This window comes from Sorghum bicolor, chromosome 10 (genome assembly GCF_000003195.3).
Source record: "Sorghum bicolor cultivar BTx623 chromosome 10, Sorghum_bicolor_NCBIv3, whole genome shotgun sequence".
Taxonomy (NCBI): domain Eukaryota; kingdom Viridiplantae; phylum Streptophyta; class Magnoliopsida; order Poales; family Poaceae; genus Sorghum; species Sorghum bicolor.
Genome location: NC_012879.2, coordinates 49,763,395 through 49,779,741, shown reverse-complemented (window position 1 = coordinate 49,779,741; position 16,347 = coordinate 49,763,395). Strand labels below are relative to the sequence as shown.

General features: G+C 43.7%; 1 protein-coding gene across 1 annotated transcript; it reads right to left on the bottom strand.

Moving 5' to 3' along the window:
• Positions 12,682-16,254, bottom strand: LOC8061980 (GDSL esterase/lipase At1g29670). Its single transcript, XM_002437111.2, has 4 exons — positions 15,643-16,254; positions 15,220-15,513; positions 13,306-13,564; positions 12,682-13,185 (listed from the first exon to the last, which is right to left on the bottom strand). Exons 1-4 carry the CDS (start codon positions 16,177-16,179, stop codon positions 12,962-12,964), a joined length of 1,314 nt encoding a protein of 437 aa, XP_002437156.1. The 5' UTR covers positions 16,180-16,254; the 3' UTR covers positions 12,682-12,961.

The following is a 16,347-nucleotide window of genomic DNA, read 5'->3' as shown; positions in this document are numbered from 1 at the left end:
GGAGTCGGCACAAGGATCACTGGAACTGCCCCTTCTTTATCCATTGCTAGGAGCAGAACATTAAGTTACCCACTGTTAGAGATTGCCCTGAGTGCAATGGCTATGATCGGTACTACCACGATGATGATCGGCGATTTAATGGGCCGATTAGAGGGAGAGCGTCAGTTCATGATCGGCTGGGGGGCAGGCTCAGTGTGCACGATAGGCTTGGTGATCTGTTCAATATTTTCCGAGAAACCCGGAGGAGCTTGAAGAGATGGCCAATGCATGAGTTCTCGATGAGTTTATATTTTGCAGGGATGCTAATACTCATCGGATGGAGTCAAGAGAATATCTTCGTCCATCGGCAAGGCAGTCACCACTTCCCCCATGGTGTCCAGAGAGGTTGACCAAGACACAGAAGAGGAGATTACAGCGCGAGAGACGAGAAGAGCTGAGCAAGGGTGAGAATTCTGGTCAGCCTGGGGATCAACAACAGTCAGATCCTAAAGGGAAAGGGCCATCGGCAGATGTTAACATGGTATTTATGTTGCCGATGGAATTCTTGGCGCCATCTAGTGATGACGAGGAGCTGAAATTCTCCGACCAGATAGCTCAGTTGGCTCTGGATCCGATGACAGCCATTTTTGAAAAGCCTACTAACAACGAAAGGCAGCATCTTAAAGCTCTGTTTGTCAAAGGAAGAGTTGATGGTCAACCGATGACCAAGATATTAATTTTTGGAGGAGCTGCTATCAACATCATGCCATATGCAGTCTATCGAAAACTTGGAAAAGGAGATCAAGATTTGACAAGACCGATATGATGGTGAAAGATTTTGAAGGGAATGTGTCTCCGGTCAAGGGGGCAATATGCGTCGAGTTGACCATCGGCAACAAAACCTTGCCGACAACTTTCTTCGTGATCAGCGGAAAGGGTGCTTATAATCTGCTGTTGGGGAGAGATTGGATTCATGCTAATTGTTGCATCCCATCAACAATGACCAATGCTTGGTTCAGTGGGTAGGTGACAAGATTGAGATTGTCCCGGGAGATTCTTCTTATGTCATTGCATCGGCAGAGGCAGATACCTATGAGAGAACTAGGTGTATCTCAGGAGAAGTTTGGGAGAAAGATTTCCTCAAAGTTGCCGATTACGAAATTCCACCGATCCAAGCAGTCGGTTCTGATGAAGAGTTTTAATGGATAGGTTCGCTGATGATGGAAAATTAGGCAAGGGATTCACATCGGCCGATGATTTAATAGATGTAGATATAGGTGGTGGAGATAAACCTAGACCTACTTTTATTAGTGCTAAGTTAAATTCTGAGTGTAAGCAGCAGTTAACCGATTTGTTAAAAGAATATAAAGATTGCTTTGCTTGGGATTATACTGAGATGCCTGGTTTAGACCGATCAATTGTTGAACATCGGTTACCTATTAAGTCTACATTTCGGCCACATCAGCAGCCAGCTCGCCGATGTAATCCTAATATTCTTCCTGATATTAAGGCCGAAATAACCAAACTTATTGAAGCTAAATTTATCCGGCAGTGTCGGTATGCCTAGTGGATTTCCAATGTGGTTCCAGTTTACAAGAAAAATGGAAAACTTCGGGTTTGCATTGATTTCAGGAATCTCAATAAAGCTACGCCAATGGATGGTTACCCGATGCCGGTTGCCGATCTGCTAGTTGATGCTGCGGCTGGGCATCGGATCATCAGCTTTATGGATGGCAATGCAGGATACAATCAAATATTCATGGCTGAAGAAGATATTCCGAAGACAACATTTAGATGTCCTGGTCATGTTGAGTTGTTTGAATGGATAGTCATGACCTTTGGTTTGAAAAATGCGGGGGCTACTTATCAGAGGGCCATGAATTTTATCTTTCATGAGTTCACCGGCAAGCTGGTGGAAATTTATATTGATGATGTGGTGGTTAAGTCTGGATATTTCACAAAACATCTTGCCGATTTGCAAAAAGTGTTAGAATGCACGAGGAAGCATGGTTTAAAGATGAATCACAACAAGTGTGCATTTGGTGTATCGGCAGGACAGTTTCTTGGTTTCATGGTGCATCAGAGAGGGATTGAGATTAGCAGGAGATCCATTGATGCTATCAACAAAATAGTTGCTGCTACCAACAAAACTGAGCTCCAGTCCTTGATCGGCAAGGTAAATTTTATCAGAAGGTTTATAGCCAATTTATCTTTACTCAAATTAAACGCCGATCAAGAATTTGTATGGGGAAAAGAGCAACAGTTGGCCCTAGCTGAGATCAAGAATTATTTGGTAAATCCTCCAGTTCTGATTCCACCTTAGCAAGGAAAGCCCTTCAGATTATATTTGTCTACCGATGGGATGGTCATCGGTTCAGCTTTGATTCAAGAATTTGAAGGGAAGGAGCGTGTAATTTATTATTTAAGCAGGAGGTTAATTGATGCTGAAACCAGGTATTCGGCTATTGAAAAGTTATGTTTGTGTCTATATTTCTCATGTATTAAGTTGAGGCACTACTTATTATCGGCCGAATGCACTGTTATATGCAAAGATGACGTGGTCCGATATATGCTGTCTATGCCGATTATGAGTGGCAGGATCGGTAAGTGGATTTTGGCGCTATCGGAGTTTGATCTGCGTTACGAATCGGCTAAAGCAGTTAAAGGACAGATCATGGCCGATTTTGTGACTCAACATCGTGGTGCAGTGGAAACTTTGGAAATTGTGCCTTGGACGCTCTTCTTTGATGGATCCACGTGTGACCGGGGGGCACGAATCGGCATAGTGTTAATTTCCCCTCAGGGAAGGAAATACGAGTTCTCCTTGCCGATTGTTGCTGCATCAACAAATAATCAAGCTGAATATCAAGCTCTAATCAAGGGGTTGGAGTTGTTAAAAGATGTTCATGCTGATGTTGTTGACATCTTTGGGGATTCCATGCTGGTTATAAATCAATTAGCTGGAAGTTATGAATGCCGAAGTGAAGTTTTGATAACTTATTATGAAAGGAGTATGCAACTGTTAAAGGAATTCAAAGATTTCCGATTAGAGCGTGTTCATCGATTACATAATGAAGAGGCTAATCGGTTGGCTCAGCATGCTTCGGGATATCAGCCCATGCTAAATACAATATCGCCAATCAGTGCTGATGATTGGAGAAAAGAAATCGTTGATTATTTGAAGGATCCATCCAAGAAAGTTGAAAGACGTGTTCGGTTTCAAGCCACCAAGTATGTGCTCCTCGGGGATGAATTATATTATCGAACAATTGATAGAATTCTTCTCAAATGCTTGGGTGAAGATGAAGCTAAAAGTTTGATGGGAGAAATCCATGAAGGAGTATGTGGAGCACATCAGTCGGCATTCAAGATGAAGTGGATGATCAGGAGAAATAGGTATTATTGGCCAACCATACTTGAAGATTGCTTTAAATATTTCAAAGGATGTCAAGGGTGTCAGAGGTTTGGCAATGTTCAAAGAGCACCTGCATCGGCCATGAATCCCATTATTAAGCTTTGGCCGTTCCGGGGATGGGCTATTGATCTAATCGGCCAGATTTATCCGCCATCTAGCAAAGGGCATAAGTTTATCCTGGTCGCCACCGATTATTTCACCAAATGGGTTGAAGCAATTCCTTTGAAGAAATTTACATCGGCCAACATGATTGATTTTGTGAAAGAACATATTATTTACCGATTTGGGATTCCTCAAACAATTACTACCGATCAGGGTACTATGTTTACATCAGGGGAGTTTGATGAGTTTGCAATTGGTATGAGAATTAAAGTATTAAATTCTTCTCCTTATTATGCTCAAGCTAATGGCCAGGCCGAGGCATCTAACAAAGGAATTATCAAGCTTATTAAATGAAAGATTGAAGAAAATCCTAGGAGGTGGCATACGTTGTTAAATGAAGCTTTATGGTCCTATCGGATGGCTTGTCATGGATCGACTAAAGTTTCACCTTATCAGTTGGTATATGGGCACGATGTCGTGTTACCTTGGAAGATTAAGACCGGATCTAGGCGACTATCTTTTCAAGATCAATTGACTGGCGATGATTATGCTACTTTGATGACAGATGAATTAGACGATTTAGCGGGACATCGGCTAAGAGCTTAGATAAGTATAGAGGAAAATAAGAAGAGAGTTGCCAGATGGTATGACAAAAAAGTGAAGAGTAAAGAGTTTGCCAATGGGGACTTAGTGTGGAAACTAATCTTACCGATCGGGACTAAAAGTTCAAGATTTGGGAAGTGGTCTCCCAATTGGGAGGGTCCCTATCGGATAAATCGATCTGCTCCTGGCAACGCTTATATCTTAGAAACTCTCGAAGGAGTTAAATTTCCCAGGGCATTAAATGGCAAATATCTGAAGAAATATTACCCGAGCATATGGGTCGATGCGTAAAAGTTTAAGTGCCGATAACATTCCTATCGGCTGGATTAAAACTGTATCTAGGACCAGACTTAATGTTTTAAACGGATGCCGATAACAGTCCTATTGGCTAGACCAAAATGGTTAGAAGGAAGAAGCAAAGAACGCCGCCAATGAAGAGTTCACATGTTCAACAGCGCCTGGATCGTTGATATGGCACGCAGACGGATCTGGTTGGCTTCTTCTATCTCCTTCACGTCATCATCGGCAGAGCCCTCCACTGGCTTTAGCTTCTTCTTCATCTGCAGTGCTTTGCGGCCATGGATATTTTGCTCTTGTTCAAGAAGTTTGATCACCTCAGGCAGCTGGCTTTCTTCTTGTTGAGCTTGGGACAAGGCTTCTTCTACTTGTTTGAGTTCTGCCAACAGGGCTTCTCTCTTTGCCGATAGAAAGTAAAATAAGTTATTCTGTGATCAAGCATTGGTAAACGATACAAATAGAGATTATGTAATTTACTTGCTTCAGGGCCATCTCTCGCCTCTGACTAGATGACGCCGATGGAACCACGGGGCACGGGCTGATCGGCTGGAATTGCCGATGGAAATATGTCAACTGAAAGATTAACATGAATGATTAATAAAGTGGGAAAATAGGTTCATCGGCAGTAAATAGAAGTATATTACCTTGAGGAGGTGCAGTGCTTATCTGGATCGAGGAAACTACCGATGCTACGATCGAGCTTGTTGGATCGGCAGTCTGCTCGTGTACGTCATCCAATGTCTCTTCTGGTTGAGGTTCCTCTGGCTGAGGTTCTTCTGTTTGAGGTTCTTCCTATAGTTGAGGGGGAGATGGTGCTTGTTGTATCTGGACTTCTGGAGAAGAAGGAGAAGATTCTACCGGGATCGGTGACCTCGGAGGAGGGGGAGGTGTTGGTGTTCTCTGGCGATTCGCTTGGGTTCCGGTACTCTTGGAGCCTTTTCTCTTTGGCTGGCTGGACAGGGGGGCATCGACAGTCGTACTTCTAGTCTTTGCCGATGTGCCAGTGTGCTGATACAACAGTAAGAAGTTTTGTGAGTGCAAGTTCAACGGGGTATAAGAGTAGAATCAGTACAAGTGAAGAATTAAAAACTTTACCTTGAAGGCTTGCGCTAAGGCAGTAGCGGCTACTGATGGGGATGTCTTCGTTCGCCTGGTGGTGACCTTCTTGAGGCACACTCCTCGATGCATTATAGCAGCCAAGGTGGGAGCATTGTTGCCGATTAAGGAGATCGGGCCCGATGGAAGGAGCCCAATCGGCTTGCCACTCCTGCTGACCGATGGTGGTGTATCATCAACCTGTATGAGATGAAGAAAGGGGGTTACCGATTGAAAAGGACAGTGAAGAAATTGAAACATCAGTTTAAGAATACTTACAGTGTTGTCAGGGACCTTGTATTGAGGGTCAGTCATGCCGCGGTTCGTAAGAGCCGATCTGCAGAACAGATGCTCTTTCCATTCTTCCCACCATTGTTTGTATGCCTGAGTGATGAAGAGGGCCGAGATCCAATCTGATAAATCGGCATCTGTATTGGCATTTGGTGGCAGTTGAGCTATTCTGGTCCACTCGAGAAGACTAGTGATGGTTTCCTAGGTTTTATCACATCGGCATAACAAAGTGCAAACGGTAACTGACCGAAAGCTAGTTGACGGGCTAGTGCCGATGGGTTGTAGAATTCATAGGTCTGGTTGGAGGCCTTCCCACTGCCAAAAAAGTTTACTGGTATGGCTCTTGGGGTGATAAGTGCTATCATCACATCATGATCCTTATTGAGAGCATCGTTGAAGGGATGAAAGACCAAAGGAAATCTGGTGTCTGGGTCTTCATAAGGCATCCATGCTCGTTGTTCTCTGGTCAGGCCCTCGTACAGAGTCTGAAAGAATCGGCTAACCTGATCCGCGTTACCCCCTATGCCAGGCAAGACTATGGCAGCCTCACCAAAGGTCAGAGGAGGACGAGTTGCCGATTCTTCTTCACCCAGTTCATGATCCTCGGCTATATCCCTGGGGAAACGTTGTGCAAAGAGGTCGAACTCAAGACGTTTGTGCATATGGAGGCTGAGCCACATATTGATGAACCACCAGGGACCCCCTAAGTTGCCGATGGGTTGGCCGAGCAGAAGTTTCGTGGCTACTTGGTGGAGAAGATGATAGGCAGAACCAAGCAGGTATCGGCCGAGGGGAAATCAGCCACCATTAGCTAATCTCTCCGCTGCCGATAGGTAGACAGAGGTTGGTCCTGCCGATCGACCGCAGAATACAAATTTGTCCAGCCACATGTTCAGAAAGGTGGTTTGTTCCTTTATGTTGACCGGCCCGGTTCTACGGTACTTCTGAATGTACTCAGACCAGCCGCCGATAGAGCGAGTTTCCACTTTAGCGCTGGGTGTGGTGTCAAATATGTGACTACTATCGGCAGTGGACACATCTAAGCCGGTGAGCATAAGCACATCGGCAAGAGTGGGAGAAGCAGGGCCATGGCCGAAAACAAAAGCATTAAGTGTGTCTGACCAGAAATATGATGCAGCAATCAATAGTGATTCATTCCTATGCATATCGGCAAGGGATAACCTGATGCATTGATCCAGTTTTCGTTCACCCCATTGAACCTCATTTGAATGGCTGACTCTCAGGAACCAATCCTTCCATCCCTTGGTAGGACTGGGCCAGGAACGGAAGGCATCTTTCCACAGATCTAGAGAAAAATTCTCGGCCCTAAAGGGGATTCTGTTTGTCTCCGCGTTGATCAGATCGGTAGGATCTGGGTTCCCTAGTGAGCCGAGGCATTGGAGGTGTGGCTGATCGGTAGGGATGACATTTTTATTGGACAAATCCTAGAAGTTTTTAAGGATAAAAAGAAGAACAAAAGAAAGAGGAGAGGAATATTCAGTAAAATGAATTGCAGATGAACAAGGGTATGGTAAAAGTACGAAAGATGGGGTGATGAACTGACCTCAGAAACGGTAAAGTTGATGGCCATCTCCTCGCAAGGAAGATGATTGAAGACTTTAGGGTTGGTAGAGAAAGGCCTTTGTTGGAGTTCTTGGAGCTCTCGAACAGTGTCGCCACCAGAAAAGCAGAGTTAGGGCTGTAGAATGATGCGATGGAGGAGTATCCGAGAGGGAACTATTTATAGGACAAAACGGGCAAGGGCAAATCTGACTTATCTCATCGTCGTATCCGTGAAATCCGAGGATACTTAGGTAGATATGGTAACTGTTCGCACGGTAATCAAGGGATTGTGCAGGCGATTTGACAGGAAGCGGTCATGATCTGGAGATATTTCACTGTGCGGGATTTCCTGGTCGGTCCATCGGCAGCTTCCTCCAACGGTAATATTGCCGATGGGCGAATAAAGAGGAGATGTCCAGTTTGGGAGGTTGAGAAATTTGAGGGATCTGCAAAAGAATCGGGCCATGGTTGTTCAGCTTTAACGGTCGGTTGCTAAATTGGGAGAATTAACTGCGGAAAGGCGTCATTAATGGAGAGAATTTCGAAGCATTAAGGAATTCATACTCCGAAACTGGGGGGCATGTGTTGACACCGTTTTTGGAAACGTACCCAGGATCGGTAGAGTATGGATCGGCAAGATAGGGCAATAGTAACTGGTCTGTAGGGGAGTTGCCGATGAAGGTGGTTGCCGATGAAGAGACAGCTGGTGACTAAGTCCATGATTGGTGACGCGTTCATGCCGATGGTCAGCGATTAGCCTTTGCCGATGGCTGTGATGAGGAGTCTGCCGATGACTCAGAAAGAGGACGTGAAGATTGCCGATTGGTCCATGGTGGTTGTTGGATATTCTTAACATCATTACCAAAAGTAGACTTAGTTTTCTAAATCTAGTAACGGTGCCAAAAATGCCAAACCTATCCCTCACACCACTTAAGCCAAGTTGTCATCCCCAGCATGACATGAGAGACGCGGTATTGAAATATGCAATTGCTCTTCTAAATAAATAATGAATGGGATCTGCAAGCGCACAGATTAATACCGATGTAGCATTTTAACCGGGAAGTATTCCAGGTATCGTTATTTATATTTTTACCACTGGGAAGGGATTAACAATCATCAATATTGATTACAGAATAGAATATGAGATTGAGCCTCTATCATTGCATATATAATTGAGAACATTTATCTAACTCTTTCATACAGGGATAAGTGTCACATAAAAGATATATGAAGTAATGAATTGTGACAAAGATAATTAATCTGATCAGCCACATATAAATATGATAAGCACCTCAATTAGATACTCTAGAAAGTCATTAGCATGGAATTAGAACGAACTACAAGAATATTTCCTAAGTTATTCTCAACTATATAGTCTAGCATTATCATAATTAGTGCAAGCATACTTAGCAATCATTGTGAGACAAGACTACGCCCATGCATAGTGATATTAGTAAGGTAAATGAGAAACATAGCAATCACTCCCCTGTAATAATATTGCTCTGCCAGCCCAATACACGAGAGGGGGACTATATAAGAATCAATGAAGCTGTCACTATCACGAACTACCCCACGATCTGGCATACTGGATACAATCGCAGATAAATACGGTATAAGCACCACGCCTACACAATATCTATCATTTACCCATGGATCCGAAGGATAAACGCTATACGATCCTAAGCATGTATATAGATCCAATCTAACTAAGCCAAGTACATAACTATGATAAACTAAGAACAATATAATCTTGAATATAAACAAGTAGAGCAAAGTCATAAGCAATATATTGAAGTAGAACAAAGTCATATTCATAATATTGAAGAACAAAGATAATTAGAAGAACAATTAGAAGCACAATTAGAGAATTACCAAGAATCCTCTTGACAGATCCGGAAACCAATCGAAGATTGACTCCTTCTAGCTCTAATTCTATGTAGCCATGCTAATCTAGATATCTAATTGATGTGGTGGCTCTAATCTTGATCAGAGGCTTCTTCTCCCTTGAAGAATAATGAATTACGGTTGAGAGGCTCTCTCCTCCAAGGGCCAGGGGGTCTGGTTTTATAGTCCCTTCAATTGAATATGGGTCGTTGGATCAAACCGACATTGATTGAACGGTTATCCTTGATCCTTTAGGTCGGTGGAGATCTCCCACGAAACAGAGTCCTGATTGGACTCCAAGTCAGGGCGGGCGCCCAGGGAAGGAGGGCGGGCGCCCTGCCTCTGGCCCCGTTCGGCCTCCGCTTTCTTCCCGTGGCTTCTGTAGTCTTCTAGATGTAAGATAATTGCGCGGCACGTTAATATCTCTATGTAATCCCGACGTGTGGGCCTTTCTTCCGTAACTCCTGATAACCCCCTGCAGAAATAGACAAACACCAAAACTTGTGGAATTCTATCAGATAAAACCCTAAGTCTAGATGTTGATTTCATTTGGATCCTTTTCTTTGTTTATTTGATAATTAAAATTGATACTTAAGGACCGTCAACAGTGGTGTCCCGGTTTGTCGTAGGGAGATAGTTTTGTGTCTTCCTTAGTTATTTAAATCGTTTTGTATACGAATTCTGTTTAGTTTGGAATTTGAGTCCTAGTCGTGTCTGATTGTAGCTCTTTGAGCACGGTATAAATGTAGACCCTAGGGCCTTGTAATGAATCTATCAATCAATCAATCAAACACAAGTTTTTACTCATATTCCAGCATCTACTTTTTCGACGACTTCATCATACTTTTCCTTTTTACTACGAGTTCTTAGGAATTCGTCGACTTAAGCTCGGCGTATTCTCGAGTTCCGCGTGAATACCTCTTGGCCGTGACATCCGGGCGCATCGCTGTTGTCAGGACTATATTCGAGTTATCACCTTTGCCGATAGTAAGGTCAAATCGGCTGGCACGCCTTAACGTTTGAATTGGGTATTAGCCCTTTGTGTTTGCAGATCCAGCTTTTGCATCAACAATGTGGTGATGGTATGCCTCTAAGGGGGTCTGCCCTTGTTTATATAGTCTGGTGGGATGAATCGTAGCCCTTGGATCAAACCAACCTTAATGTAGGGTGGAATACATCCTTGGAGGCGGTGGAAGAGTCCTGAAGAAGCAAAGCGTGAGACGACTCGGGGGCAGGCCGACTAGCCTTACATGTGGGGCCGGCCGGCCTAGCTTGATGCTAGGTGGACTTCTATTTTGATGGGCCGATAGATGTATTTGTTAGCTTTCCAAAAAGTCCTGGATCACAGAAAATGGAGTTCGGATGAGGGAGATATGCCTAATTTACTTTGGACTACTCTCGAAGCCCATTTGCAATCTTCCGGAAGGCGTAACTTTGTTGTCTGGACTTCGATTTGGGTAAATAAAAACTCTATTTCATGTGTCTCAATGAGCTCTTCACAATGGTGTACTCCAATTTGTCATTTGAGATTCTTTTATTTGGTGATTCTGGTCCTTTTCTAGTTTAACCTCTATAAAACATAGATTCACCAAAACTCGTGGAACTCGTTAGTTTCAAACCCTACAACTATGCTTTGTGGTTCATATCATGTCATATAAAGTAATAGTTGTTGGATAAAAATGAGCATTAGTGACCATCAACAAGTTCCCCCATGCTTACCCTTTGTTGGTCCCTTAGCAAAGCTAATCTCAACAATGGATCAGGAGTTGCTACAATACTTTCACGCCTCAAAAGTACATATGTGTTCAAACAAGATTTCTCCTCTAGATTAGAGCAAACCATTCTAACTTCAAACCTACCCATTACCTTTAACTATGGAGATTTTGGCCTTCACTTGGGTCTTGAGTAATTGAAAGGCAAAACAATGAAGTCAAGCGCTGTGTTTCAAATTCTTCAATCAACCTTCATTCTGGAGTTTTTGTAGATTTTCAAAATAAAACTCGGAGATTCCTTTTATATGACCCTTTCTGGTCTCTCATATGTGGTATTTTTGGATCCTTTCTAATGCAATGATGGTGTTTTGCCTTCCCTCTTTCACTCAAAATATGTGGTATTTTTGGAATAAGGCAGAGCATCATCATGCCTCCTCTCACTTACCCTATAACTAATAGGCATATATGGAGCTAAGGGTAATTCGAGGATATAGCATACTTACCTTGCATGTGTTGCTTAGTCAAAACTGGGATCCTCGGAGGGGAGACCATACCCTTAGATCAAGATGTGCATGTGTGTGGAAATATTTGGTGGCTAACCTAATTCTACTTTGCTCCTGGAGAGACTACCTCCAATTGAAGAATTTATGAAGAACTTTGTTGTGGAGGTTTTGGGATATCTTCTTCCTCCTTTCTTTGGTGCCAATGATGAACTTCTAGGCATAGAGATCATAGACTTCTTTTTTTTATTTCTCCTTTTTGATAAAGGATCTCCTACCTCTTACTTAGGATACAATGAACTTGGAGAGAAGAAAACACAATCTTGGAGCATTTATTTGGAAACCTAACAATCTTTTTGGATCTTCTCCCAGTGTAGGAGAAAGATTTTGGGGTGGAAAGGCATGTTTTTACGTACTCCTAGGGTAGGAGCAGCAGGATATATGTGGGTGTAAGTGATCTTGATCTTAGGAGCATGACCATCCTCTCGGTCTCGACAAGGGTCTCATGGGTTAACCAAACTCAATACAAAGTAAGTAGCTTATGAGCTGGTTTTCCTAGTCTAGCAAGCATATATATGGCTATGGTAGGAATTATAGGAACTCATCATGTAGCAATTTTAAGTTTTTCAAAAGATAAATCTCCAGAATTCTAGTGTCACTAGAAACAAGATAAACAGTAGCTTAAACCTTCTCATATCATATCTATCAATCACCTAGACTTAGATCAAGCATTCACAACCCATAAGCTTCAAGTTTAGAGTAAATCCTAGGTCAAAATAATCATTTCTAAAACTCGGGAGAGTTTAAGGTTAAAAACTAGGTACTTGAAAAGAATTACAATAAAGCAACTATTAATCATTTCTATACCAGAGATTATCCTAAGTGCTCTTTAGTAATGTTGAAAGCGCTCCCATGCTTCTAGGACTGACTCATCATGTTGTTGTTGAAAACTTGGTATCTTCCCACGAAGAGCATTTGTCTTGCTTATGGGAAAAAACTTCGCCAAGAATTTGGTGGAGCAGAGTGCCCACGTAGTATTCTTCTCCTTAGTTGCATAGTGTCATTGCTTCGCTCTCTCCAAGAGTGAGAATGAGAAAAGACAAAGTATTTGAGTGGGGAATTAAACAGAACCTAAGTGTCAACTCTGCTTTTGCCTTTTGTTTTTCACACCAAATACATCCGGCCTGGTATTTGTACGACGTTTAGTGCCCAATTATTATTATGTCCAAATCGCACAGGGTTCTATCAAAATAATGAAACTGGTTCAACATACAAAGCCTTTGTACAGTACAGAAGATCACCGGGAGCAGTTGCCTAGAGCTGGACCCGAGTTCTAACTCTTCTAGTAGTCCAGAGCTAATACTGCTAACTTCTTGTAGTAGTAGATAAAAACACTTAACCTAGCAAAGATGCATGGATGGCTTAGACTAATTATACTTAGCTGAGAATTACTACTAGAACTAGCAGTAATTTAGTACTCTTAGCGATCATCATTACTAGAGAACTAGCTAGAAGGCAAGCTAGAGCATGGCTAGCTTCTTGACGTTGATGGGGTAGGCGTGGTCGGGCGAGCTGGAGCCGTAGCCCTTGCGCGCGATCCTGGCGTTGACGGCGTCCGTCGGGTGCAGCCCGTCGAAGAAGACGTACTCCGTCCGGTCCCTGCACACGGGCCCCTGCTTCTTGCACAGCACGCCCGACGACCTCCTCGACATCTTGCAGCAGGCTCTGCCCGTCTCCCGTACGCCTGAAATACGGTTTGTTTTATTTTTACTATTTACTAATTTATTGACATATAAGATCTTCATTTGCTACTGAGATGAGAATTCCAAGACATCAACGATGTCTACTAGTACTAGCTTGGTACCATGTTTGGCGGGGTGGTCCAGCATGTCCCTGATGATCTTGTACGAGTCGATGTAGGCGAACCTGGCGGCGGGCATGCGCGGCGGCCTGGCGCCGTCGACCAGCCGCCTGAGCTCGGAGTTGAAGAGCGCCACCGCGTCGTTCACCGGCTCGATGCAGGCGGCGCCGGTGATGTTGAGGAACGCCCGGACCACGGGGGTGCACCCGGTCGGCTGGATCGAGAAGATCACAAACTTCCGTGCGCCAAGACCGTACAGACTCTGTACTCGTAATAATTGTATATCAAACATTTATTAACTTATTATTGGAGTATTAATTATAAGCGCGTGAAGAGTGCTTGACATATTCGGAGCATCCAAGGTCATGCATGCTTGTAACAAGGGCTTTTTTTTTTGGTTCACTGCAATAGTACGTGCTTCAATAAATTTCCTGTGTTTGAACATGTGTACTTATCTCCTGATCCTCTTGATTAAGGGCACTCACAATGCAGACTCTATCATAGACTCTAAAGTTATTTATTACCTCGAACAATGTGGACTTGGAGTCTAAATAAGACTTGGAGTCTTATTTTTTCTACCTCTTTCTTCAATAAATATGCTGCCACATGAGCAAAATACCATAAATAATATGTAATTAAGTGTCTTGGACTCTGTGATAGAGTCTTGCATTGTGAGTGCCCTAAATAGCCATGTTTCCGAAAAATATGTGTACTTATACGCAAAAAAAAAGTTATTACCTCATTACTTGGATGTCTAAAAAACGTAGACATCCTAGTTAGTTTTGTTCTAACTCAAACCATTCTGAGTTTGAATTCTTTTTACAAATGATTATAAACATTGATGATACAGAATAGATCATAGACATGTTGGTAACTATTGATATTTTTATATGAATTCGATCGGTCTAAGATAGTTTGACTTAGACAAACTATAATATTGTTTGTTTTTTATGGGAGAGAGCGAAAAGAAAACCTACTTCAAGCCTGTTTGTTTAAATTTATCTATGGAATGTATTAATCATTCAGTAGTGGCTTTCTCTCGTAATAAAATCAGTATTTCAGACAAACAAACAGTTAGTAAATAGTGTCCTCTTTACCGTGCTTTGCCTATCATGTGCTAAGAACTGTAGTAGTAGTACATACAATTTAATGACTCTCGGCACTGACTGTACGTACACCCTTACTCATCGCTGTATGTACTAGTATGTAGTACTACTGGTACAATTTACTGACCATCCGCGTATGGTTATTGTTCACGGTCTTTACTTTCACATGAACTAGAAACCAATTCGGCTTCTTTTTTACACACATGTTTTTTTTATTAATCAGGTTTAAAAAATTTATCTCACAAATTAGTCTCAATCTATACATTTAGTTTCGTAATTAGTCTAAATTTAATACTCTATGCATGTGTCTAAATATCCGATGTCGGCTAACAGCAACTACAGTTTAAGAGAGAACCAAACACCCTGCTACTATTACTAATTAAATGACCATCCGTGGCTTTAATTTGTGGTATGAGCAGTAGGTAACAGGGGAGGAACTGGTGCAGTTCATGAAATGCACTTGAAAAATAAGCCATGCATGTTAATTAAGGCCTTGTAGTTCGCCCAAAATCAAAAAACTTTTTAAAATTTCCCGCCATACCGAATCTTACAGCACGTGCATGAAATATTGAATATAGATAAACAAAATAATTAATTGTATAATTTATCTGTAATTTGCGAGACAAATTTTTTAAACCTAGTTAGTCCATCGTTAAACAATAATTGTCAAATAAAAACAAAAATACTACATAATAATTGCCAAATAAACATGAGGCAGGGCATGAACACGAACAATTAAGAGTTAGCACCAGAGGATCTGCAGTTGTTACAAGAGGCAGGCAACAATGCAAGAGCTGGTCAGTCGGTCTACCTGAAGATGGTCCGAGAGCTTGGTGATGAGAGACGTGGTGAACTCTGACAATGGCGGCGGCCCACCCTCGGTGCCGTCGTTCTTCCTGGGGTTGAAGTAGTTGAGCAGGTAGTCGTTGCCGCCGGTGCCGATGACGAAGAGGCATTTGGAGAGGTAGCACTCGTGGAAGGAATCCTGGCCCTTGATCCGGCCGTGGTTGGCGGCCGCAGCTGGGCCCCGCAGCTGGGCCCGCAGGTCAGGAAGGGTCACCGACTCAAAGTTGCTGATCTGCTGCCGTAGGCTCACCACCTCGCCCTGAACGAAACAGTACTCTCATCAATCATCAATATATTATGCTGGTGCTGCCAAGCGATTCTCATTGATAAACGAATGCTATGTGTACGAGCATTCAATGAGGAGCTAGCTAGAGGACTCATGGGTGACCTGGCCGGTGTGGTCGAGGATGCCGGAGCCGCCGGAGGCGAAGTTGACGCCGCGCAGCAGGGCGGCGCGGGCGCGGGCACGGCGGGTGCGCGGGTCGGCGAAGGGCGGGACAAGCCCCGGGAGGCCGAGGAGCTCGCCGAGCGCGTCGATGACGTTGCGGCCGTTGGAGAAGCGGCCCGAGGGGCCGAGCGGGAAGTCCACGCCGTAGGGGAGGTAGTCGGCGCGCACGCCGGAGCCGTTGAGGAAGTTGTTGTTGCCGCTGTCCACCAGCGAGCTCCCGAACACGAACATGCCCTCCACCTGCGGCTGCTGCTGCTTTTGTTTCCGCGGCGCCTTGCCGCCGACGCAGCTCCTGCTGCACGCTGCTGTGGATGATGATGCTGATGCAGATGCAGCAGCTCCGGTGCCGGCATGATGGCAGCTTGTGGCAGCAGCAGCAGCAGCTCTAGCTGCTGCTTCGCACTGTCCGTGGTGGAGTGGCACTAGCAGCGCCATGGATAAGGACATGATGGTCAAGAGGTAGACGATATTCTCCATGGATGGACTGACAAGGTAAGCTGCTACTGTGTACGTACTTATTATGTCGGTGAGGTCCCTGAGGTAGCTGCTCTAATCTGGATCGAGCTTGCCAAATGGCGCACATTCTGGCGCTGCTACTTATAGGAGAGCAGGCAGGCCGGTGGTATGTGTGAAGACCGAGGCCTT